Below are 26,099 nucleotides of genomic sequence, written 5' to 3'. Positions count from 1 at the left end.
GCAGCTGATCAGGTGGATATTCATTTGTTGCGGTGTCAGCAGCTCAGACTGTACATCCTGAAGGCAGCGCGTGCTCTGCTCTCCCACCAGGACAAACTCCGACAGATCCTTTCTCAGCCAGCCGTCATAGATGTCAGCCCCAATCCTACAGGTAAGACCAGAATGTCTCCCTTCATCTCACTTTGAGTTTCAAACCGCATGCATTTTCTGATGCCCTGTTTCACTCAGTTGTTCTTGTCTTCCTCTCTGTGCAATTGCTTCAATGCTTTGGTGTCATAAGTGATCCAATTTTCTCACAGCTCACACACCAACCAGAAAATGCAGGAGTGATTATATCTATTTACTGTTTGTAACGTACTGGGAATTACTGAATCCTGTTCAGTTGTATCGCATCACTGCCCCCTGCTGGTCACGTGTAGATTTTTTTTTTTTTTTGGTCACTGACTTCTAAATATGGTGTCTTTTCTCTATGTTCCATATCTGTCTCACAATAACAACACTCTATTTTCTGTGGATGACAGTTTTGTAATGTGCTTCTGTAAGGATTTTGTGTGTTTGTGTTCAGAGGATCAGTGTGCTTTGTCTCCTGATGTGGGAGATTTTTCTCCTGAGGGTCCTCAGCCTCCCCTCATCCTCCTCCAGCAGCTGCTGTCAGCATCCACTCAACCATCCCCCATCAAAGCCATATTCCACCGCCAGGAGTTGGAGGTCATTTTATAACAAATATTATTTGTCTGTGGTAATCAACATTATGCCTCAGAGGCTATTGAACTTGCTTTGTATGTGATTGTGAACTTAAAGCCTTTCAATTACCAGCTCAGATGTTACATCACCCAGTTCTTCCATGTTTTTTCTCCCTGAATTTCAAATGACTTTGTGCCTGTATGTGTTTAGGCAGCAGCTCTGGCAGTGTGTCAGTATCTGGCAGTTGAATCCACACACCCATCCTCCCCCTTGTTTGAGGACAGCAGCTCCAGCGAGGCCACCACACCGGTCACTGTGCAGCATATGCGCCCACCCAAGCAGAAGAAGCAAAAGACTTCACCTGTGCCACCTGCACCCATCGTCCTGCAGCTGATGGATATGGGCTTTCAAAGGAAAAACATTGAATTTGCCCTTAAATCACTGTCTGGAACCACAGGCACTTCTGTAGTGCCAGGTAATGCACCGCTAACTCAAGTTTTTGAAATGTTCAATTGAATTCGGTGTCTGTACTACATGCTCGGGTGCCCATAGTTTTTGCCCTTAGGAGAAAATGCCATTGCTTATCATGGTATTTGAGTAAAACCATGATCATTTGGGTACTATGATGTAAGTTATACCTTTGTTTTTCAAGTACCTTGAAGGAAATACCATGTAATATTAATATTGTAATCATAAAGTATCTGTGTCATGCTACCGCCACAGTATTTTTTTTGCTAGCAACTTACTTCGTGATTGCTTGGGTTTCAGGCGTAGAGGCTTTAGTGGCCTGGTTGTTGGACCATCCAGATGTTCATATTACAGATCTGTCAGATGCAGATACTGTATCAGATGAATACTCTGATGAAGAGGTGCTGGAAGAGCTAGAAGAGCCTGAACCAGCCTTCCCTCTGGTGTGTATAATTACACATTCACACAATGATCTGTCACGCACCAGATATGAGGTGCAGATTCACTTGTAGTCATTAAATTAGGGATGCACCGATATGAAAATTTTGGCCGATACCGATTATTCTTTATTTTTGAAAGCCGATAACCGATATGTTGGCCGATAAATCTACCAGCCTTCCCTCTGGTGTGTATAATTACACATTCACACAATGATCTGTCACGCACCAGATATGAGGTGCAGATTCACTTGTAGTCATTAAATGCATAACAAACGCTCTTTCCCTTGCATGTCAGCCTCCTGGGGTTGTGGTGACGGAGAGTCAGACGTTTAAAAAGAGGTCCGATTTTCAGAGCAATGATGATTACGCTGTATATGTGAGAGAGAACATTCAGGTGAGGAGCTGCGCTTGTTAATTTACTGGTTTTGGGTGGTAATTGACGAGGTGAGCTGATCAGAGACCTGTATGTGTTGCAGGTGGGCATGATGGTACGGTGCTGCAGGACGTATGAGGAAGTATATGAGGGAGATGTGGGGAAAGTGATCAAGCTGGACAGAGATGGCCTGCATGATCTGAATGTGCAGTGTGACTGGCAGCAGAAAGGAGGAACGTACTGGGTCCGTTACATCCACACTGAGCTGCTGGGTAAATCCTCTTTATGTTCTGCTCTTAAACACTTTATATGCACTTAAGACTTAATAGTTTGTTTTAAATAAATAAATGTAGCTCTCTATTTTCCAGGGTTTCCTCCCCAGAGTTCTCCGTCTCATATAAAGATTGGTGATAAAGTGCGAGTGAAGCCCTCGGTCACAACGCCAAAGTACAAGTGGGGATCTGTCACACACAGGAGCGTGGGAGTGGTCAAAGGTAACACGATTATGTTTAAACAGTTGTTCTTTCACAGGTTTAAACAAATTGTTCTAAAATTAACTGCTTGCACTCACGATCAAAACCTGTATGTTTTTCAATTTTGGTTGAACTATCCATTTTTGTATTTAGCAAATTGTTTTGCTATGTGTGTCAAACCTGTAGACTTTCTCTTTAAGTATAAATGAGAACTGTTGTAGTTGGGCTTCATCATTCTGTGTAAATATGTAACATTTGTGTCCAGCATTCAGTGCCAATGGGAAAGATGTGATAGTGGACTTTCCTCAGCAGTCACACTGGACTGGGCTGCTGTCAGAGATGGAACTCGTTCCTAGCGTACATCCTGGTGTCAGGTACACATCTAGACAACAAATAAATAATTAAACAATTAAATAAACTAACTTATAATAGTTTCCCTCCTGTTCCTACATTCTTCTTAGGTGTGACGGATGTCAGATGTTCCCTATAAATGGCTCCAGGTTTAAGTGTCGGAGCTGTGATGACTTTGACTTTTGTGAGAGCTGCTTCAAGACCCGTAAACACAACCCTAGACATTCATTTGGACGAATAAATGAACCAGGTCTAGGAAAATTTCATGTGTGATTCAATAGCTACTATGTCATTTAGCATTACAGCAATTTAACCTAACCATTTCCCTTTAGGTCAGTCACCCACCTTCAGTGGGCGTTCAGGAAAGCAACTGAAGAGACATCACAACAGTCAGCGTGGCATGCTGATTGATGAGTGGTCCAGAGTGGTGAAGAACCTCAGCGTTTCATCCTCTGTTAACCAGGCGTCTCGGCTCATAGACTGTGGAGAGCAATGCTGGCAGTCCTCAGGCTCTCAGGGCAAGGTCAGTCTAATTATAGACATATACTGCCTTTCAAAGATTTGGGGTCAGTAAGATATTTTATCTTTATTTTATATTTTATGTTTATACTTTTACTTTACTCATGCTTTAAATTGGTTTAAAAGTGACGTGAATAATATTATAAAAATAGTTTCAAATCGATTTTTTTTTTATTAGAAGATTCTGAAAAAAAAAATGTATTACCGTTTCCACAAAAATATTAAGAAGCACAACTGTTTTCAACATTGATAGTAGGGGTGTAACGGTTCAAGTTTCTTACGGTTCGGTACGTATTGCGGTTTTGGGGTCACTGTTTCGGTATGGCTAGATATGGGGGGTAAGGGGGAGTTATTAATGGTTTTAGAAATTTCCACAATTTTTATTTACAATATTTGCTAACAAAAAAATAAATGATCATTAATTTAAAAGTTTGCCTTAAGTTTTTTTAATAACTGGGGAAAATGGTATTTATAGATAATAAATAGAAACAAAAGCACAAAATAAGTGTCAGCAGGTCAGAGGTGGAATTGTCCGCATGAACTCATTCAGTCTTCTGAAGGGACTCATTGTTGTAATCATTACATTTAATGTTCATTTAATGTTCTTAAATGGAATAAAACTCCCATTTACAACAAAACAAAATATACAACAATTTGATGTCTGACAACAAATATAGCATATATTAAAATACATATTTCAGTTCATATAATTGCGCTCCTTTCTGATGCGCTCCATCGTGCATGCGCATTGACTTTTAATATAATTTAAGACTCGATTGCTGATAAAAACAAATTGTTTGCGAAACAGAAACAAGCGCATTTATTTCAGTTCGTTATATTTTCATAATGTCAAATCCATTGGAAATGAATGTAATAGAGTCTGATTGCCTAAAGCTTTTAATGATAGCAGAGGTGGAATTGTCCGCATTAACTCATTCAGTCTTCTGAAGGGACTCATTGTTGTAATCATTACATTTAATGTTCATTTAATGTTCTTAAATGGAATAAAACTCCCATTTACAAAAAAACAAAATATACAACAATTTGATGTCTGACAACAAATATAGCATATATTAAAATACATATTTCAGTTCATATAATTGCGCTCCTTTCTGATGCGCTCCATCGTGCATGCGCATTGACTTTTAATATAATTTAAGACTCGATTGCTGATAAAAACAAATTGTTTGCGAAACAGAAACAAGCGCATTTATTTCAGTTCGTTATATTTTCATAATGTCAAATCCATTGGAAATGAATGTAATAGAGTCTGATTGCCTAAAGCTTTTAATGATAGCAGTGAGGCTGATCACACAGGATGAAGCTCAAATTATAAATGAATCTAGAGATCCAAAAACTTAATATTTGTTCATATAACAACATTAAACGACAGCTAAAACTGGTTCCAAACCAAATGGTTCGGTCTTTTACCGAGAACCGTCGCACCCCTAATTGATAGTAATAAGAAATGTTTCTTTTGCACCAAATCAGAATGATTCCTGAAGGATTTAAGAGAGAATTCCACTAAATGCTGCACGGAGATAAACAAACTCTTCTTCTGCTGCGCTTTGTTCCTGTGGATGCAGAAAGACGCATGGATGCAGACACGAGACAACAAAGCCTGTGCTGTGCAATAGCGAAAGTTGTTACTCCAAATGTGTATTTGAAGCTTTGTTTTTTCGACAAAACATATCATCCATATCCTTTGTTAGAACTGAGATTAATCGCAGGACAAATACATATCGAATCGAGGATGGCGAACCAAATGGTTCGGTCTTTTACCGAGAACCGTCGCACCCCTAATTGATAGTAATAAGAAATGTTTCTTTTGCACCAAATCAGAATGATTCCTGAAGGATCATGGGGCACTAAAGACTAGTGTGTAATGGCTGCTGAAAATTCAGCTCCATCACAGGAATAAATTACATTTCTTAAAACATACTAAACAGAAAACAGTTATTTGAAATTGTAATAATTTTTTACTATTTTACTTTTTGATCAAATAAATGCAGCCTTGCTGAGCATATTTTTCAATTTAAAAAAAACTTAAACCGACCCCACGTTTTCAACAGTACTGTATATTTGGTTGTTGACATAGCAAAGATCAATTGATTGTGAGTTTAATTGATTGAAAAAAAAAAATCTAATCTGTGTTTTGTTTTGCTTGTTTTCAATAGCACTGGATCAGGCTGGAGCTTTTCCCAGACATCCTGGTCCACAGACAGAAAATGATTGTGGATCCAGCTGACAGCAGCTACATGCCTTCACTGGTGGTGGTATCAGGTAAAGAACCATGAAGCCTTTCAGGTCATTAATAGTGAAGCCTATTATGGGTGACCTGATCAACTGTGTTTATTCTCCAGGTGGAAGCACTCTCAACAATTTGATTGAGTTGAAGACCATCAACATCAATCCCACAGACACTGCTGTCTCTCTGCTCAGTGATTGCACAGAGGTTGGTTTGAATTTCCTCAAGTATTTGAGAGAATTTTCTTTTGGGCTGTTTCTTTAGGAATGTTGAGCATTGTTGTGTTTGTGTGATTCAGTATCACAGGTACATCGAGATTGCCATAAAACAGTGCCGGAGTTCAGGGATTGACTGTAAGATCCATGGCTTGAGCATTGTGGGGCGTGTCCGCGCCGAGGATGAAGATCTGGCTACTGTGCCTTTCTTGGCATCTGACAATGAGGAAGAGGAAGATGAGAAGACAGCGACTGGAAGGTGTGTGTGTTTTAGTGGATTTGGTCATGCATAAACTGAAAAAGCATGAACTGGTACATTACTTAGTTTCTCTTTTCATCTCCCTTTGCAGTCTGACTCGAAAGAGGTTGTCAGGGCTGGAGTCGGCTGCCATCATCAGAACCAAAGTCTTTGTCTGGGGTCTCAACGATAAGGACCAACTTGGAGGACTTAAGGGGTCTAAGGTCAGTAATGTGTAAATACACATTCAGTTTTGTAATTTTTTTTTAAATGTAATTTTATTTAAAAATGATTTATTTATAAAATTATATTTTCTACAGATGTCTTGAATATTTGATAGCATAACTTTTATAGCAATAGCTTGTAATGACAAATCTTATTGTCTTGTTTTCTCTCTCAGATCAAAGTCCCATCATTCTCAGAGACCCTGTCTGCTCTGAATGTAGTGCAGGTGGCTGGAGGCTCTAAAAGTCTTTTTGCTGGTGAGTGGTTTAAAAAAACAACAACAAAAGGCCTTTGTGCTGCTCAATGCCATGTGTTACATTGATTGCACCGCCAGTTAAGTGGTCTATGAAATTTAAGTTCCAACCCTTGGTGTATGATGCAAGGTGGTAAAAATCACTGTAACACATGGCCTTGTGTATCATTTTGCTTTTGCTAAATTGCAGTAACAGCAATATGGTACATGACACCAGTATGTCTCTCTAGTTGGATTTTAAATATAAAATTACTGTTTTTTTTTAACATTGGATGCATATTATTTCGCAATTAGATACCAGAGTATTACATTATACTCTTTTAACCAAATTAATGATTGATTCTTTGTCTTTACAGTAACGGCTGAAGGCAAAGTTTATGCCTGTGGAGAGGCCACTAACGGAAGACTTGGTTTAGGACTGTCCAGTGGAACCATCCCTATACCAAGACAGATATCTGCCCTCAGCAACTATGTGGTCAAGAAAGTTGCTGTACATTCAGGTATGAGCTTTTTCCATTTGAAGGTAAACGTCCTTTGTTGTCAGAACGTGTTGTTTAAAGTGAGTTAACTTTGTGTTCAGGTGGAAGGCATGCCATGGCGTTGACTGTGGATGGAAAAGTATTCTCTTGGGGGGAAGGAGATGATGGCAAGCTTGGGCATTTCAGTCGAATGTAGGTTATTTATACCCCTTCCAATAGGAATGTAGAATATGTGGAAGGCTTCTAGAGGGCTCTGATGAGAATTTTTTATTTTTTTTCCCACCAGGAACTGTGATAAGCCACGGCTAATTGAGGCATTGAAAACCAAGCGCATACGAGATATTGCCTGCGGCAGCTCTCACAGTGCCGCCATCACCTCCAGTGGTGAACTGTACAGCTGGGGTCTGGGTGAATATGGCCGGCTGGGCCACGGGGACAACACCACTCAGCTCAGACCCAAACTGGTATTTGTTTTAGTTAAATCCGTAAACTCAGACGTCTCTGTTTTGAACTGCAGGGTTACCATATTTTTTACCATATTTGCAGAGGAATCCCTATACGGTGGAGGTGATGTGCAATGCATGACGGAAACACATTTGATATCATATACGATTTTTAATATGTAATTGAAAATGAATTGTGACAGAATCTTTGAAGATTTAAGTCATGCCCAATTTATGTAGATAGTAGCAGCACTTGTATGCCTATTTCTACATAGAAGATATCTGTCAAGTAACAAGATGACTGGAAAGTGGACTGAGTTGCTTTAAAAAGACTTTGTTTATTCTCATTGTGCAGTTTAAATTCACTGAGTGCTGTGTGTATCCCTCGTTGCACTAGCTCAAACTTGTCTGTGTCTGGTTTGTAGGTCAAGGTGCTTCTAGGCCATCGTGTTGTCCAGGTGGCTTGCGGAAGTCGAGATGCCCAGACCCTTGCCCTCACAGATGAAGGTATAAACCAGATTTTTGTTTTGTGGATTTATTTGTGAGGTTCATTTGTTTTGTGTTTTTTGTAGTATTTTTTGTTTCTTTTGATTTAGTTTGGTTCTGTTTAGTTTCTTTTAGTTGTGTTTAGTTCAGTTTTATTCGGTTCTGTTTAGTTCTGTTTCACTTTTTCACCTGGTTTCGTTTAGTTCCATTTAAGTTTGTCTACTTTGCTTATTTTAGTTTAGCTTTGTTTGGTTTCGTTTGGTTTGCCTCAGTTTAGTTGTGTTTAGTTGAGTTTGGTTCTGAATCCAATTTAATATTGAAAGTAGAAAAATGAGAAAACGGCTCCTTTTTGTTTGTTTTTTTTTCTTTCCCTAAAAGATGAAAAACGAGAATTCAGCTTAAATTTTCATTTTTCGTTCATGGGTGGAAAAATGAATAAACAGCTTGAATATTCGATTTCTACATGTGGGTGGGAATTAAACGCCCCTTTCTGCTGATTGGTCAGCCGAAGATCAAACCGTGCCATCATCAGTTCTTCTGCAGTATCACGCAGCAGAATAATAGTCCTCCACTGCTGCAGTTGTACGGATTAATAACCCATTTTATCAATTTCATATTTTTCTCATCAAACAGACTAATGAATAGCTCGATACAACTCGTACTGGGGCAGAGTCTAGACAGGTCTTTCTTCTGTGTAGACAAGCGGTTCTTAAAGTGATAGGGGGTCTGAGAAATAATTTGCTATAGCCTAAAGTATTTCCAGACTGTAAAGTCGCTTTTTTTAATCGTGATTTATTCCAAAGTGACTTATATGATGCATTTAACATCAAATAATCTAAATGAAGCCTTTTAAAAGACAAGTATTGGCTGTGGTTGATGTTTGTGGCATGCGCCGGAAAGATGCTCAAGGAGACAGAGACGCTGAAGCAGCGCATTCTGTTGTTCACTTTATTTTTCAAAGGCATGACATTTTGTAGTTATTTTGAACGTAACGTTACACAATTAAAAATATGCATTTTACCATACGACTATAAATGACAGAGTATTAAGTTATTTCCCAATAACAAGTGAACGTCAATCAGTACTTAATATTAATGTAAACTGCTTTAAATATGACTGCTGCTTATTTCCTGTGCGCTTGACTGTAGTCGCGTCTGTCTGCTTATTGAGTTTAACCCATCGCAATTTATTGGAACTGTGTGAACCATAGTGACTACTCACCTTAATGTTGTTCTAAAGGCTTATTACTTAATAACACAAAATGTCCTGCTCGCACTTGCCAAAGCGGATGCATATCTGTCGTAAAATAATCCTATGCATCTCGTGGTATATATTCCAAGCATTCTAAAGGTATACTTAGGGTTTGGTGAGAAACAAAGCGAAATGGCAAGTTATTATATTTTATGAAAATCTTGCGTTGCAGTGCGAGTGCGCAGTAGCTCATATGCACAAGTGCATATCCTTTTGAGATATCAATTTTAATAAAACACAAGACTACATTATATAACTCTAACAGTAGGCTATTATTCCGTGTAGGTTCATCTGGGTTTGTTTAGTTTAGCTTCATTTGGTTTTGTTTGGTTTGCTTCCATTTAGTAGCATTTAGTTTCATTTAGTTCTGTGTAGTTTCATTTAGTTTGGTTTGGTTTCATTTAGTTTGGTTTGTTCTCATTTAGTTTAATTTAGCTCTGTTTGGTTTAGTTTTGATCGCCTTGGTTTTGTTTGATTTCCGTCAGTTTCAGTTGGTTTCATTTAGTTTTAGTTTTGTTTGGTTTCACTTAGCTTCATTTGGTTTTAGCGTTTCTTTAGTTCTGTTTTTTTGTTGTTGCAGACATGAATTTATGTTTTTGTATGTTCTTTAGGACTGGTGTTCTCATGGGGAGATGGAGACTTTGGGAAGCTGGGCCGTGGCGGAAGTGAAGGCTGTAACATTCCTCAAAACATAGAGCGTCTAAATGGGCAGGGGGTGTGTCAGATCGAGTGTGGAGCTCAATTTTCCCTTGCCCTCACCAAATCTGGAGTTGTCTGGACCTGGTAAGAATATAGTAGGAGATTTTTATATATTTTTTTAAAGATGCATTACAGTACAATTCATGACTGAGTCTTAAAAATAGCTTTTTTTCCTCAGTGAAGCTTTTTAACATGCTGCTGTTGCATTGTGCAGGGGTAAGGGGGATTACTTCCGACTGGGTCACGGCACAGATGTTCACGTGCGCAAACCCCAGATGGTTGAAGGACTGAGGGGAAAGAAGATTGTTCACGTGGCTGTAGGGGCCCTGCACTGCCTGGCTGTCACAGACACTGGACAGGTGTGCTACGGATTTGTTTTTTTTACATTTATCTGATTGGCGCTGTAGAGGATTAGCACAAGAACGGTTTCCTCCTCTTTTTTTATTTTGGCACGTTAAGCAACTCATGGTGCATGGTAAACAAGACTCACCTTTTGCTGATGAACAGTTGTTCACTTTAGTGCTTGTGTAATATGAAGTGTTGTTTGGGTAGGTGTACGCTTGGGGGGATAATGACCATGGGCAGCAGGGGAACGGCACAACCACAGTCAACAGGAAGCCTACGCTGGTGCAGGGTCTAGAAGGGCAGAAAATTACCCGTGTGGCCTGCGGCTCCTCTCACAGCGTGGCCTGGACCACCGTAGATGTCACCACACCCTCCGTCCATGAGCCTGTCCTCTTCCAGACTGCTAGAGACTCCCTGGGAGCCTCTTACCTTGGTAATTTCCACCCAATCTACATTGCTTTTCTGTTGTTGTGTGCCTGTTGCTTAAAGTTAAAGTTTTGTGGTTGTTTTTTTTATAGGTGTGCCATCAGACAGTGATCCATCTTTACTAAGTAATAAGCTAAATGGTGTGAACAATGTAAAGCCCAACAGGCCATCTCTGGCAAAGATTCTGCTCTCTCTGGACGGTAATCTGGCCAAACAGCAAGCCCTGTCCCATGTACTCTCTGCCCTGCAGATCATGTATGCCAGGTACAACCTTAATGCATATATTTAGGGCATTAGAAGTACTCTGCATACCAGGTCGATTGTTTTCTGCTCCATAAAATAAAACAGAAGCTCTGGCATCACTTAATTGCTCTCATGTCACACAGGGATGCTGTGGTGGGAGCACTGATGCCTGCCTTTATGATGCCTCTGGAGTGTCCCTCCAGCTCTCCAGTGCCCCCTTCGGATTGTTCATCAGCCTCCAGCCCCTGTGAGGCTGAGGGTCCGGCCCTGCCCTCAGAAACAGAGGAGAGGGTCAGTCCGCACCCCTGGATGGACAGCAAACGAGGAGAGGTGAGTAGTGCTGCCTGTGCATGACAGTGTCATTCACCTTTGCTGTACTTCTTTTTTTTTTCTTCAGTAGTCAATATTCTGTAACATTCAACTTTTTTATTTATTTGTTATTTTGTTCTTAATACACAATCATTCAAATGTCCAAAACAACAGTATATGCCGTGCATTTACAAGCTCAATCTGTATTGTGCGGTCTAGGTGACCACGTCTGAGGATGCCACTACCCCTTCATTAGCGGTGACCCCTTCAACTGCCTCTGCTTCATCTCGCCCCTTTATCCCAGTCACAGATGACCCTGGTGCTGCCAGCATCATAGCTGAGACCATGACCAAAACCAAAGAGGTCAGTCTCACATGCTTGCATGCAGTGGTTTTATGAAGTCAAACATTTATTTATTCATTTGATTTATTTGCCAATTTATTTTAATTATTTGTCAATTTGTTTTTTTTTTGTATAACTTTTTTTATGGTAGCATCAACTTGCTATTTTAAAACAAAATTTCTTAAACTACTATAACGAATTGTAATTATGGATGCATGTCACAATTTATGATTTTGTGTTTCTTGTTTTGTTTACCAGAAGGGATTTATTGTTTCATTGTTTGACCAAGCTAGCGTTCATTTATTTATTTTACATTTTTTGATTAGGGGACACTGTTACACTTTTAAATGTATGGCTCTTTGACTGCATTATAGAGGAAAAATAACATAATGGCCCAAGTGAATTCTAGCCTGCCGGTCATAGAAATGTTCCTGTTAATCATTCTTTGCAGATGTTTGTTGCTGATCATTAAAATGAAATGCGTGCATTTTAAGTCTGTTTAAAAAGGATTACATTTGTATGTTGATTTTGCTTCAATCCCTTGTATAAACTAAAGTGATATTTACAGTGGCCTGGTTTGATTTATTGGAACAGGACTCTGAGAGCCAGAGTAAAGCAGTGGGCCCAGAGCCACAATATCTGGATGAGTTCACCAGTCTGCTGATTCCTGATGACACACGTGTGTTGGTAGACCTGTTAAAACTGGCTGTGTCTCTGCGCTCAGGCGATAAAGGCAAGGAGGTTCTGTCTGCTGTGCTGTCTGGCATGGGTACAGCCTTCCCACAGGTAAAAACTAACCTCTTTAGTAACTCACTACATGTTTTTCTAACGTTATTATTTCATCTTTGAAATTCTGTGTACTCGTATCTAAGTGTGTTTGTTGCATATCTGCACACAGGTGGCAGATATGCTGCTGGAGTTGTGTGTGACTGAGTTAGAGGACGTAGCCACTGACTCTCAAAGTGGACGGCTGTCATCGCAGCCTGTGGTGGTGGAGAGCAGTCACCCATACACTGACGACACTTCCACTAGCGGAACTGTGAAAATACCAGGTCACCTTGTGTTTTTCGGTTTATTCAGCATCTCGGCAGCCATCACAACCCTCATTAATGGTGCTTGCCGAAGCATTATTATTTTTATTTGAACAAATCCCTAAATCTAATTATTAAACTTTGGCACAGTCAGGCAAAGTTTACATAAGCCAAAAATCTAGTATTTTATTGTTGATGGAAATTAACCGACACTCACCAATGATGTTTTAATTTGAGCAAATATACAGTAAAAACAGTGATATTGTGAAATAATATTACAATTTACAGTAACTGTTTTGTACTTTTCCTGTGAGGGCAAAACTGAACATTTAGCTGCCATTACTCTAGTCGTCAGTGTCACATGATCCTTCATCTCCTTCAGCTTCACGCTGAAGAAACATTTCTCATTTTTATCAATGTTGAAAACAGTTGTGCTACTAAAACTGACACATTTTTTGATGAATAGAAAACTCAAAAGAACAGCATTTATTTGAAGTGGTCATTTTTCTAACATTATACTGTAAATGTGTTTTATTTTTACTTTTGATCAATTTAACATGCTTATTGAAGAAAAGTATTAATTTCTTTCAGAAAAATGTTTTTTTGTACTGTAGTGTTAGATGCTTTATGAAGCTCTAGGAATTAGGAGATTTAAAGACATGAAAATTTGATCTTGTGTGTGGTTATTTTAGGTGCTGAAGGATTGAGGGTGGAATTTGATCGCCAGTGTTCAACAGAAAGGAGACACGACCCTCTTACCATCATGGACGGAGCCAATAGGATTGTGTCTGTTCGATCAGGTCACATTCTTTATTGTTTTAACACTAGTAAAAAAGTTCTTTGAGCACTGGCCACATAACCATACCTGTTTCCACCCCTTTAGGTCGGGAGTGGTCTGATTGGTCCAGTGAATTGAGGATTCCGGGAGATGAGCTCAAATGGAAGTTCACCAGTGATGGCTCTGTTAACGGCTGGGGCTGGCGCTTCACTGTCTATCCCATCATGCCTGCCGCTGGTACATCAGTTTAATATGATATCACTTCATTGTACATACTTCATATGTAACATGATATTCTGAAGTGCTTGACCTTTTATTGAATTACCTGCAGGTCCTAAAGACCTCCTGTCAGACCGTTGCATTCTGTCATGCCCTTCGATGGATTTAGTAACATGTCTGCTCGACTTTCGCCTGAACTTTGCTTCAAACCGTAGCATTGTTCCAAGGTTGGCAGCCTCACTTGCTGCTTGTGCCCAGCTCAGTGCCCTGGGTAAGAGAAGAACCTTTGAAATAATTATTCTATTCTATTCTTACCTTATTAGGGCTGCCCTCGACTAAAGATTTTTCTGATTGACAAATAGTTGTTAATTTAAAGCGGTTATATTATTCGACTAATCACATGTTTATATTAATAAACCATATAATTCATAATAATGAGCCTTTAATTGCCAATAGCTTATAAGCATTATGCTCGCGCTCAAGTTCACAGAGACCTAGACGGCAGAAAGCGGACCCTGTTTTCTTTCATAATTTTACAAAAACACAATGTTTTGTTGTAAATTTGAGTGCACAAATGAAAGGAGACCTTTTACAGATTCAAAAGATGTGTTACTCTTATCTGTGAGTATTTTAAGTTAAAAGCAAATGATTGCACCGAGTGAGCGTGCTACTATTCAGCTTCCTCACAGACACTTGAATAGTGTATATTTTTCTAGGTTAACGTTAAAGCGAGCGGCCATGTAATGACGCTACTACTTACATGTTTCAGATGATAAGCCACATTTGAGGTCCCAAACGAAAGGACCGTGTGGATGTCCTTACCGATGTCCTGTAATTACCACATAGACCAGCTATTAATAATCTGTCCATCACAAGCTACGTGACTTTCCCACCTCCCTGTGGAAATTATAAAAAAAAAAAATTGGATCGACTAAGCCTCTTCTCGTTGACTAATGGCTAGTCGACAATTAGGGGGCAGCCCTAATTATTATATGTTATATTATAAATTATTTCTAATAATTTATTTTTATATTTATAATTAATACGGTTATGCTTTATAATTATTATAATTTCAACTAGTCCATGTTTTGGAGAGATTGTAGATGTGAAATATTTAGATGTCTGTCCATCACAAGCTACGTGACTTTGCCACCTCCCTGTGGAAATTATAAAAAAAAAAAATTGGATCGACTAAGCCTCTTCTCGTTGACTAATGGCTAGTCGACAATTAGGGGGCAGCCCTAATTATTATATGTTATATTATAAATTATTTCTAATAATTTATTTTTATATTTATAATTAATACGGTTATGCTTTATAATTATTATAATTTCAACTAGTCCATGTTTTGGAGAGATTGTAGATGTGAAATATTTAGATGTCTGTGTGTGTCTTGGGCTTTTAGCGAAAAAGGTTATTTAATACTTGAAATCTTGAAATCTCAGATTGAAATCTTAAATTTAAGGTTTTATAATCAATATTTGACTGTGTCTTTGTCTCTATGTGCTTGTTCAGCGGCTGGTCATCGTATGTGGGCCCTGCAGAGGCTACGAAAACTCCTAACCACTGAATATGGCCAATCCATAAACATCAACCGCCTCTTAGGAGACAGTGAAGGAGAGGCTCGCTCTATGGTTAGACAGTGTTCTATACAATTAAATAAGTGAATAAATAAATAAATAAACATAATAATTGACATAACTTGTATTGAATGTTGTGTAGAGTTTTACAGGAAGTGCACTAGCTGCTCTGGTGAAAGGACTTCCCGAGGCTTTACAGAGACAGTATGAGTATGAGGAACCCATAGCCAGAGGTGGCAAACAGCTGCTCCACAGTCCTTTCTTCAAGGTATGTTTGTTTCCCTAGCAGATGGACATGGTAAGATTGCAGTATGAGTTTTCCTAAAATAATATTTTTCTTGCTTGTCCTATGTAGGTGTTGGTGGCACTTGCATGTGACCTGGAGTTGGACACTCTTCCATGCTGTGCTGAGACACACAAGTGGGCTTGGTTCCGCCGCTATTGTACCGCCTCAAGAGTGTTAGTGGCTCTAGACAAGAGGACGCCTTTGCCTCGTCCTTTCCTGGATGAGGTAGGGATTTATAATATTGGTTTGAAATGACTTACTTTACGGAGAGCTGTTGTGTTTATGTTCTGTCAATGTTTTGCATTTTTCCACCAGGTGGCAAAGAAAATCCGTGAGCTCATGGCAGACTATGAGAACATGAACACACTCCATGAGAGTCACAACCTGTTTAAGAGGGAGCAGGATGAGCAGTTAGTTCAGTGGATGAACAGGTAAATCAAATAATTATTCTATTCTATTCTTACCTTATTAGGGCTGCCCTCGACTAAAGATTTTTCTGATTGACAAATAGTTGTTAATTTAAAGCGGTTATATTATTCGACTAATCACATGTTTATATTAATAAACCATATAATTCATAATAATGAGCCTTTAATTGCCAATAGCTTATAAGCATTATGCTCGCGCTCAAGTTCACAGAGACCTAGACGGCAGAAAGCGGACCCTGTTTTCTTTCATAATTTTACAAAAACACAATGTTTTGTTGTAAATTTGAGTGCACAAATGAAAGGAGACCTTTTACAGATTCAAAAGATGTGTTACTCTTATCTGTGAGTATTTTAAGTTAAAAGCAAATGATTGCACCGAGTGAGCGTGCTACTATTCAGCTTCCTCACAGACACTTGAATAGTGTATATTTTTCTAGGTTAACGTTAAAGCGAGCGGCCATGTAATGACGCTACTACTTACATGTTTCAGATGATAAGCCACATTTGAGGTCCCAAACGAAAGGACCGTGTGGATGTCCTTACCGATGTCCTGTAATTACCACATAGACCAGCTATTAATAATCTGTCCATCACAAGCTACGTGACTTTGCCACCTCCCTGTGGAAATTATAAAAAAAAAAAATTGGATCGACTAAGCCTCTTCTCGTTGACTAATGGCTAGTCGACAATTAGGGGGCAGCCCTAATTATTATATGTTATATTATAAATTATTTCTAATAATTTATTTTTATATTTATAATTAATACGGTTATGCTTTATAATTATTATAATTTCAACTAGTCCATGTTTTGGAGAGATTGTAGATGTGAAATATTTAGATGTCTGTGTGTGTCTTGGGCTTTTAGCGAAAAAGGTTATTTAATACTTGAAATCTTGAAATCTCAGATTGAAATCTTAAATTTAAGGTTTTATAATCAATATTTGACTGTGTCTTTGTCTCTATGTGCTTGTTCAGCGGCTGGTCATCGTATGTGGGCCCTGCAGAGGCTACGAAAACTCCTAACCACTGAATATGGCCAATCCATAAACATCAACCGCCTCTTAGGAGACAGTGAAGGAGAGGCTCGCTCTATGGTTAGACAGTGTTCTATACAATTAAATAAGTGAATAAATAAATAAATAAACATAATAATTGACAACTTGTATTGAATGTTGTGTAGAGTTTTACAGGAAGTGCACTAGCTGCTCTGGTGAAAGGACTTCCCGAGGCTTTACAGAGACAGTATGAGTATGAGGAACCCATAGCCAGAGGTGGCAAACAGCTGCTCCACAGTCCTTTCTTCAAGGTATGTTTGTTTCCCTAGCAGATGGACATGGTAAGATTGCAGTATGAGTTTTCCTAAAATAATATTTTTCTTGCTTGTCCTATGTAGGTGTTGGTGGCACTTGCATGTGACCTGGAGTTGGACACTCTTCCATGCTGTGCTGAGACACACAAGTGGGCTTGGTTCCGCCGCTATTGTACCGCCTCAAGAGTGTTAGTGGCTCTAGACAAGAGGACGCCTTTGCCTCGTCCTTTCCTGGATGAGGTAGGGATTTATAATATTGGTTTGAAATGACTTACTTTACGGAGAGCTGTTGTGTTTATGTTCTGTCAATGTTTTGCATTTTTCCACCAGGTGGCAAAGAAAATCCGTGAGCTCATGGCAGACTATGAGAACATGAACACACTCCATGAGAGTCACAACCTGTTTAAGAGGGAGCAGGATGAGCAGTTAGTTCAGTGGATGAACAGGTAAATCATCTTCACAAATCTGAGACCACTGTTGCTTTAGGTAGTGAAACAAAAGCAAAAATGACTTGGTGACCCTTTAAGTAATTTTAAATGGGTGGGATTCTATTTGAATCCTTTTTAAGTCATTTTTTATTTTATTTCACAATTTCTTTTTCTTTGCTGTTCACTAGACGACCAGATGATTGGACGCTCTCAGCCGGCGGCAGTGGGACCATCTATGGCTGGGGACACAATCACCGGGGTCAGTTAGGTGGTATTGAAGGAGCAAAAGTCAAGGTTCCAACACCAACAGAAGCGCTAGCCACACTGCGACCTGTTCAGCTGATCGGTGGAGAGCAGACCCTGTTTGCTGTAACCGCTGATGGGAAAGTAAGGCTTAATTCGCTTTTTACAGTTTAAAAATTTGTAGTTCCAAGCCAGCAAAGGTTTTTTTTAAGTTCTTCAATACAAATCCCATTTGTATTTTTCAGTGCTGCCCTTTTTTTAAAAATTAAATACAGACCAATGTTGTATATTCAGCAGTTGCTCTAATTTCTAGTTTTAGTTACTTTGTCAGCCGAATAATGTCTTCTGTGCTGTCCTTAGCTGTATGCTACAGGATATGGTGCCGGCGGTCGTCTGGGAATAGGGGGCACAGAGTCTGTCTCCACTCCGACCCTGCTGGAGTCGATCCAGCATGTTTTCATCCGGAAGGTGGCTGTGAACTCTGGCGGGAAACACTGCTTGGCTCTCTCCTCTGAAGGAGAACTGTACTCCTGGGGAGAGGCTGAAGATGGAAAACTGGGACATGGAAACAGAAGGTCAGCCCCATACTGTGGTTACTATGTTGTCCTTTCACATGGGCACCTTTGGTTCATCTCATGTAGTGACCTTCTACATACTTAACTTTCAGTATTTAACAGTTTCCCATTTTCACAGTGAAGACAAATGCTTACAGAAAAGTACATTTTTGGACATGATACCATGATTTTTAGAACTCATACCAAGGTATTCTTTAGAAGTGTCTTTGAGTACCATGTAAATTCTGAATTCTGTACTATGGGATATGACCGTATCGTACCACAGTACTTCATGTAGTTCCTTAAAGAAGCAAAAGTCATTACCCACTCAAATATGTGCGCTAGACTATTACTGATTCGGTTTAGCAGCTTATACCAAGAAGTGCAGTTTGTGTGACTGGTAGTGCTGTCTTTTTCCCAGCCCATGTGACCGTCCACGCGTGATTGAGTCTCTCAGAGGGGTGGAAGTTGTGGACATTGCGGCCGGTGGTGCCCATAGTGCCTGCATCACAGCCAGCGGAGAGCTCTACACATGGGGCAAAGGTCGTTATGGTCGCCTGGGTCATGGAGACAGTGAGGACCAGCTTAAACCAAAACTGGTGCGTTCATTAAGAGTTATGCATATTTGTCTGCCACAATCTCATAAAACTATTTTTTTTTAAACAAAAGCATGATACATTACTGTATTTAATGAAATGTGCATTACTAAATATTGTTAGACTTTTGTAATATAATAATTATTATATTATACTTATATATTATTTTATGCTCCGAAATCAGAAATTGTTGTGTAAAATCTCTATAATTAAAAAAAAAAAAAAGTTTTTAATAAGCAACTGGGAAAATGATGGAAATTCATTGAAGATGGTGTGGGAACATCATAATAATAATTTAATAACATTATATTTTAATTATTTTAATATAATAAATTGTTTTTATTAGTATTAAAATTAACAACTGTAAACTAACCAAACAAACTTGTTCTCTGAAATTAGTCGGTGGTAATTAGTATAATTATTTTTGGAACTAGATTATTTTGAAAACTGCTGCTAAATTTGGTTTAGTTAGTAGCATCTCGACTAAGACTGTATATTCTGTGCATTGCTTGTGCATGTTTATAGGTGGAGGCTCTGCAGGGTCACCGGGTGATAGACGTTGCATGTGGCAGTGGGGACGCCCAGACCCTGTGTCTGACTGATGACGACATGGTCTGGTCATGGGGGGATGGAGACTATGGCAAACTGGGCAGAGGAGGTAGTGATGGATGTAAAGTGCCAATGAAGGTGGGGACTGCTGGTGTAGTTACTCAAGCATCAAAGGTTTTCTGGTTAGTGATTCCAGTATGAATATTCACATCTAATTGTCTCTCTCTGCTCAGATTGACTCATTAACTGGATTGGGTGTTGTGAAAGTGGAATGTGGCTCTCAGTTCTCTGTGTCGCTCACAAAGTCTGGAGCAGTTTACACATGGTAATCAATCCCATAATACAGTGGCACATAAACTGAGCTTTTATTTAGTGAGAACATATGTTATTTCCATGTTTATGTGTGTTTTAGGGGAAAAGGCGACTACCACAGATTGGGACACGGCTCGGATGATCATGTACGCAGACCCCGGCAGGTCCAGGGTTTGCAAGGCAAGAAGGTCATCGCCATAGCAACTGGTTCTCTTCACTGTGTATGCTGCACAGAGGATGGTAGGTCATCTGGGTATAAAGTCGTTGTAACATGTTTATATACTATAAAAGATATCAGGTTTTCTTGTATACCTATTTGTATTTGGAGGACTATTTGCTAAAGACATGAATTTGAACATACAGGTGAAGTGTACACATGGGGTGACAATGATGAGGGTCAGCTCGGTGATGGGACCACCAATGCTATTCAGCGGCCCAGGCTCGTGGCGGCACTGCAGGGCAAGAAGATCAACCGTGTGGCTTGTGGCTCAGCACACACACTTGCCTGGTCCACTAGTAAACCTACCAATGCTGGAAAACTGCCTGCTCAGGTACTGTACCACCAAATATAGCTGAATCACATACAAAAAACAATCTCAAAGAACTAAATATTTAACAGTTCAACCTTTTAAACATATTAAATGCAGAGGTGGACGTAGTACACAAATCAAGTACTTGAGTAAAAGTACAGATATCCTGATGATAAAATATTACTCCAGTAAAAGTATTAAGTACTCCTTTTCGATTTTACTTGGGTAAAATGTACTTAAGTATTAAAAGTAAAAAAATACAGATTGATAAATGTTTATTTATTTAGCAATTTTATATGCTCTATCCTCTGTAATGTAGTAAAGTAAAAGTTTCCTAAAATAAAAATACTCCATTAAGGTACAGATACTTGAAAATTGTATTTAAGTACAGTAATGAAGTAAAAATACTTACTGTTACTGTCCACCACTGATTAAATGTCTGTCTGTAGGTTCCTATGGAGTACAACCACCTGCAGGAGATCGCCATCATAGGCCTGAGGAACCGATTACTGCTACTGCACCACATCTCTGAGCTCTTCTGCCCGTGTATTCCAATGTTTGACCTAGAAGGACGACTGGGTGAAACTGGACACGGCGTCTCCGTTGGCTTTGACACACTGCGAGGAATCCTTATTTCGCAGGGCAAGGCAAGAATATTTTTTTAATTTTTTTTAAATTACAGTTCCTGATTATATTTATTAATATTTGTTTTAAATATCTATAGGAGGCAGCATTCCGAAAGGTGGTTCAAGCCACGATGGTTAGAGACCGACAACATGGGCCAGTGGTGGAGCTAAACAGGATACAGGTACACGTGTATACACTGCACATGTGGTTTGAGATTTGCATTCAATTGTATCCTAATTTGGTGTCAAATAAATCTCACAATCAGGGTCCAAAATTTATATCGTGCATGTAATTATTTATTTTTTGCACATTTAAAATATGTTAGCAAACAGGTTCTTATGTCAGTACATTAAATAGTAACCCATTGTGTTGTTATTGCATGTTATATGCTAATTTTTGCTTGCATTTCCCACTTGGTTTGAGAGTTCATTAGAGTAGTAAACAGGATCCAAAATGAACAATCACTTTTAATGGGCAAAAATAGCTAGCGGGTCCTCTGTAAAATTATCTCCCTTTCCCTAATCACCGTAATTACTGTTGGCTTTCCTGCTCCTTCCTGTCAGCATGGACACACATGTACTATGTACACCACATGATTATTACCATCCATTTTATTTTAGCTATCATTTTGAGTGAGAATTAGCAGCACTTAATCTTAATATTTTGAGAGATTTGGTCATTAAGCATCATGTGTGATTTGTTTTTGAATCTGCTCAGCATGAGGTTTACCCCCAAATATGTTTGTTCATGGACCATTGGCCCTCTAATAGGGCCCTTGGAGCCTGGCAGTGATCTGGCAAATCTCACAGTCGGAAAGCATAAGAGTGGAGTTTATAGATCAGTGCAGAAATGCTATATATGGAGAAGCCTGTAATCATTTATCCTTATTCTCTCGATCAGGTCAAGCGTTCCCGCAGTAAAGGAGGACTGGCAGGGCCGGATGGCACCAAGTCAGTGTTTGGGCAGATGTGTGCTAAGATGAGCTCTTTCAGCCCTGACAGTCTGCTGCTGCCACACCGGGTCTGGAAGGTCAAGTTTGTGGGTGAGTTTAAATTTAGAGAAGGATGAAAGATGGGAAAATGTAGGGGGAAAATGGCCCTTGAATCATGTCTTTAACATGTTTTTGACCCTTTGTGTGTGTTTGTAGGAGAGTCAGTCGATGACTGTGGTGGTGGATACAGTGAATCTATCGCAGAAATGTGTGAGGAACTACAGAACGGTCTCACTCCTCTCCTCATCGTCACTCCTAATGGCCGAGACGAGTCAGGAGCGAACAGAGACTGCTTCTTGCTCAACCCAGCTGCCAAGTCCCCTCTGCACATCAGCATGTTCCGCTTCCTAGGTACCTTCTGCTTGTGTTTCCTACATTGAAAATACTTTGTAATTTACTTTGTACTTTGTAATTGCACAGCTGTAGAATTTCCCACCATTAGATCTATTGATATACTATGCTCTCTTCATTTATTTGTGTATAGGTGTGCTCCTGGGCATAGCAATCCGTACAGGAAGTCCTCTAAGTCTGTACCTGGCTGAACCTGTGTGGAAACAGCTGGCAGGCATGAATCTCACCATCGCAGATCTCAGTGAGGTAGGACCGTGGGTGTGAGTGAATCCAAGGCTATTATTGTCAACTAAAACTAATGCAAAATTAAAACCTAAATGTTTAAAAGAAAGGTAAGAAAGATTTAGATTTATCAGCCGAGAGTTGAAGCTTTATGGGAAGCTTTATGGCAAGTTATTCCTGCTTTCTGGAATACCCCACCAGTATCACATTGATTACTTGACATTAGGGTTGGGTTGATCTAGGGTTGATTCTTAAATTTATTTTCTTTATACCCACTTATATGTATATATTATTTAATGATCTCTGAGATGTGCTGTCAGAGATATAAAGCGTGTGGGTGAGTGTGTCGTGTAAAAATGAATGAGTGTATGCGTCTCCTGCATTCACGCTGAGATCATGTGCTGCTGAGACGTCTGCAGTGATGGCGTTTCTCAGCGCAGGATGTCTCTTGCTTACAGAGCAGCTGTTGTTTGTTGCTTTTGCCTGGAGTTATTAGAAAGGTTAAAAAGAGAGATTATAGAGCACAAGACAACAGTGAGACACTGACTGTGATGCACTCAAAAACACACACACACACACATTCTTTTCATTCCTTTTCTATAGTCATTTGCACAGAAGAGTTGAAGCTTTATGGGAAGCTTTATGGCAAGTTATTCCTGCTTTCTGGAATACCCCACCAGTATCACATTGATTACTTGACATTAGGGTTGGGTTGATCTAGGGTTGATTCTTAAATTTCTTTTCTTTATACCCACTTATATGTATATATTATTTAATGATCTCTGAGATGTGCTGTCAGAGATATAAAGCGTGTGGGTGAGTGTGTCGTGTAAAAATGAATGGGTGTATGCGTCTCCTGCATTCACGCTGAGATCATGTGTTGCTGAGACGTCTGCAGTGATGGCGTTTCTCAGCGCAGGATGTCTCTTGCTTACAGAGCAGCTGTTGTTTGTTGCTTTTGCCTGGAGTTATTAGAAAGGTTAAAAAGAGAGATTATAGAGCACAAGACAACAGTGAGACACTGACTGTGATGCACTCAAAAACACACACACACACATTCTTTTCATTCCTTTTCTATAGTCATTTGCACAGGTTTAGATTATATTCAGTCATTTTTATTGAATGAATCTCCTCTACAAAATATACTCCTGCTAGATCACTTCATCTGCAATTTGAAGATTTGCTGGTACCTGAATCTGAAAGTGGCAAACTTTTATTTAAGTATGCTTAAATCATTCAAAAGTTTGGGTCTGGTTATTTATTTACTTATTTATGTATTTGTATTATGTAAGTCTTGTATGCTCACCAATGCTGTTTATTTGATCAAAAATCAGTAAAACCAGAAGTATTGTGAAATGCTACTTCAATTTAAAATAAATAAAAACAGAATTGCAAGATGTAAACTCAGAGGGGAAAATGTCAAAATTATGAGATGAAAACTAAACAAAATGATAAACAAAATTCAAAAGTTTTTCTCAATTTATTTATTTTTTTCTCAGATTTGTGAGTTTATATTTTGCAATTTTGTGTTTATATCTTACAATTATGAGAAACAGTCCGATTTTTGAGAAGTCACAATTGTCTTTTTTTTTTTTATTCCATTTTAATTTTTTAGTCCATTCCAGAAACAAGTTCCCGTATGTGTGTATATATATATATATATGTATGTATATACAGGTGCATCTCAATAAATTAGAATGTCTTGGAGTATATGTGTGTGTGTATATATATATATGTGTGTGTGTATATATTCAATTTTTAGTTTTTGTCCTTTTTGACCAGGTGCTGGATAAATACAACCCACCCGATCACTTCCTCCCAGAGTCCTACACCTGCTTCTTCCTGCTCAAGTTGCCCCGCTACTCCTGTAAGCAAGTCTTGGAGGAGAAACTGAAATACGCCATTCACTTCTGCAAGTCCATTGACACGGATGATTATGCACGGATTGCTTTGAGTGGTGAGCCAGCTGCAGATGACAGTAGCGACGACTCTGACAATGAGGATGCGGACTCCTTCGCTTCCGACTCCACGCAGGATTACCTGACAGGCCACTGAACTCTTAACCCCTGGTTAATCTCCGTCTCACAAACATGCACCTATACACACACACACACACACACACACACACACACAGACAGAGAGAGACAGATAGTGTGGTAAGTTGTAGGAAGTCTTGAAAATAAGCTGACAAAAGAAGTTTAAATGAAAACTGAACCGAAGTTGTCTGTTTTAATCTCACTTATTAATATGTGCATAGACACAAATACAACTAAATGAAGAGTAATAAGTGTATATCATTATGTGCAATTAACTTTAAAGCACTATTAAGCTGGTGAAAAGCAAGATAGATATGTTTTTTATCATTGTTGCGAAGAGAACCAGGAAGACAGGAGAAACTACACATCTCTTTGTTAAACATTGTGTTCATGTTTTATTACAGAGGATAGACCGCTTAGCCTAGCACTGTGGTAGACGACTCCTGACAGACTCCTGATCGAATTTGTGTTAAATAGGTAGTATTAAGAACTTCGCCTCTTTATTTGAAAACAGCAGTGTTTCTTTAAAAACCTTTTTAACTGAGCAGGATATTTTGTTTTCTCATTTGGTCAGTGGAAGCCGGATCAGGGGTTGTTTTTAGGTTGTCGGTCACTGTATTCTCTCCTCCTCCTATATGTGTCTGCACTGTTCTCCTAATGGAATGTATATAATTTGATTGTGCCATGTGTTAATGAGAGGTCTCATTTCCATGTTATAAATAAATGTTAATTTCTGTTAATAAATTTAAACCAAATTTCTCTTGTAAGTTTTTTCTCGTTTTGAATTTTTTTCCCCTGAATTTTTTAATGATTTAATGATATATTTTTGTGTGTTCATAGAGTATAAATTGCTTGTTTGAATTGGGGAAAATTCAATGCAGAATTATAAAAAGAAAAAAATACTAGCCGATAGCAGTATAGTCGCCATTATATCGTTCAAAATATTGGTCGATATATCTGAAATGCATTGTTTTTTTTTTTTTTTCTAAATTATATAATTTTACATTTTCTGTTTTTGCAGACTGTATGTTAGCTTTTGGTGTTTTTATTCCTAAAGACAAACTGTACAGTAAATATCACATTTTAAGCGGTAACAAGTAACAACATTTATGTAGTTTTAATTGTGCTTTATGTAATGTGATAACCCGTATTTAAAAAAAAAAAAAAATCCATATTCACTATCACTGAAAACACTGGTAACAGTTTATTCTAAAATTCCAATTTGTCGTTTGAATTTGAAAATGTAAGCCTTGACATTACTTTCTTCTGGTATCAGTACTAGAAATAATGATTCTACTAATTATAATGAAATCAAATGCATTCGAAAAGTACAATTTTATATACAGTATTTGAAATCCCCAAATATGTAGTCAGTTTGCCATTGTTTCAGGTTAACATGGTTTAGGTTTAGTCTCGTATGGGATTTCCAGACCAGTTAAGACACATTCCTCTCAAACACTAACGTAAACGGTTTAATAAAATCCTCATGATGACCTGCACGACTCGTACTGGTTTATG

The 26,099-nt window shown here is 38.8% G+C and overlaps 1 protein-coding gene across 1 annotated transcript in view; it reads left to right on the top strand.

Annotated features, from left to right (window-relative positions):
• Positions 1-22,606, top strand: part of LOC107582805 (E3 ubiquitin-protein ligase HERC2-like) — a 55,313-nt gene extending 32,707 nt beyond the window's left edge. The window contains exons 44-89 of the mRNA XM_016268826.1: positions 5-151; positions 566-708; positions 895-1,159; positions 1,453-1,595; positions 1,888-1,986; positions 2,069-2,237; positions 2,334-2,459; positions 2,704-2,812; positions 2,900-3,039; positions 3,122-3,312; positions 5,486-5,591; positions 5,672-5,763; positions 5,855-6,030; positions 6,122-6,233; positions 6,410-6,491; positions 6,844-6,987; positions 7,068-7,158; positions 7,253-7,430; positions 7,835-7,916; positions 9,758-9,929; positions 10,060-10,204; positions 10,398-10,623; positions 10,709-10,880; positions 11,003-11,189; positions 11,388-11,531; positions 12,105-12,296; positions 12,409-12,562; positions 13,234-13,341; positions 13,425-13,556; positions 13,651-13,809; positions 15,054-15,172; positions 15,261-15,386; positions 15,474-15,629; positions 15,720-15,835; positions 17,759-17,957; positions 18,174-18,388; positions 18,789-18,966; positions 19,489-19,650; positions 19,746-19,837; positions 19,925-20,064; positions 20,188-20,375; positions 20,804-21,001; positions 21,079-21,162; positions 21,882-22,023; positions 22,129-22,323; positions 22,457-22,606. Coding sequence (XP_016124312.1) covers positions 5-151; positions 566-708; positions 895-1,159; positions 1,453-1,595; positions 1,888-1,986; positions 2,069-2,237; positions 2,334-2,459; positions 2,704-2,812; positions 2,900-3,039; positions 3,122-3,312; positions 5,486-5,591; positions 5,672-5,763; positions 5,855-6,030; positions 6,122-6,233; positions 6,410-6,491; positions 6,844-6,987; positions 7,068-7,158; positions 7,253-7,430; positions 7,835-7,916; positions 9,758-9,929; positions 10,060-10,204; positions 10,398-10,623; positions 10,709-10,880; positions 11,003-11,189; positions 11,388-11,531; positions 12,105-12,296; positions 12,409-12,562; positions 13,234-13,341; positions 13,425-13,556; positions 13,651-13,809; positions 15,054-15,172; positions 15,261-15,386; positions 15,474-15,629; positions 15,720-15,835; positions 17,759-17,957; positions 18,174-18,388; positions 18,789-18,966; positions 19,489-19,650; positions 19,746-19,837; positions 19,925-20,064; positions 20,188-20,375; positions 20,804-21,001; positions 21,079-21,162; positions 21,882-22,023; positions 22,129-22,323; positions 22,457-22,587 — 6,827 coding nt within the window. The 3' untranslated portion in view covers positions 22,588-22,606. The remainder of the gene's footprint in view (positions 1-4; positions 152-565; positions 709-894; positions 1,160-1,452; positions 1,596-1,887; positions 1,987-2,068; positions 2,238-2,333; positions 2,460-2,703; positions 2,813-2,899; positions 3,040-3,121; positions 3,313-5,485; positions 5,592-5,671; positions 5,764-5,854; positions 6,031-6,121; positions 6,234-6,409; positions 6,492-6,843; positions 6,988-7,067; positions 7,159-7,252; positions 7,431-7,834; positions 7,917-9,757; positions 9,930-10,059; positions 10,205-10,397; positions 10,624-10,708; positions 10,881-11,002; positions 11,190-11,387; positions 11,532-12,104; positions 12,297-12,408; positions 12,563-13,233; positions 13,342-13,424; positions 13,557-13,650; positions 13,810-15,053; positions 15,173-15,260; positions 15,387-15,473; positions 15,630-15,719; positions 15,836-17,758; positions 17,958-18,173; positions 18,389-18,788; positions 18,967-19,488; positions 19,651-19,745; positions 19,838-19,924; positions 20,065-20,187; positions 20,376-20,803; positions 21,002-21,078; positions 21,163-21,881; positions 22,024-22,128; positions 22,324-22,456) is intronic.
• Positions 22,607-26,099: the final 3,493 nt, after the last annotated feature.

This window comes from Sinocyclocheilus grahami, unplaced genomic scaffold (assembly GCF_001515645.1).
Source record: "Sinocyclocheilus grahami isolate Dianchi unplaced genomic scaffold, SAMN03320097.WGS_v1.1 scaffold47.1, whole genome shotgun sequence".
Taxonomy (NCBI): domain Eukaryota; kingdom Metazoa; phylum Chordata; class Actinopteri; order Cypriniformes; family Cyprinidae; genus Sinocyclocheilus; species Sinocyclocheilus grahami.
The sequence above is the reverse complement of the archived record's forward strand: the minus strand, read 5'-3'. Positions and strand labels throughout refer to the sequence as shown.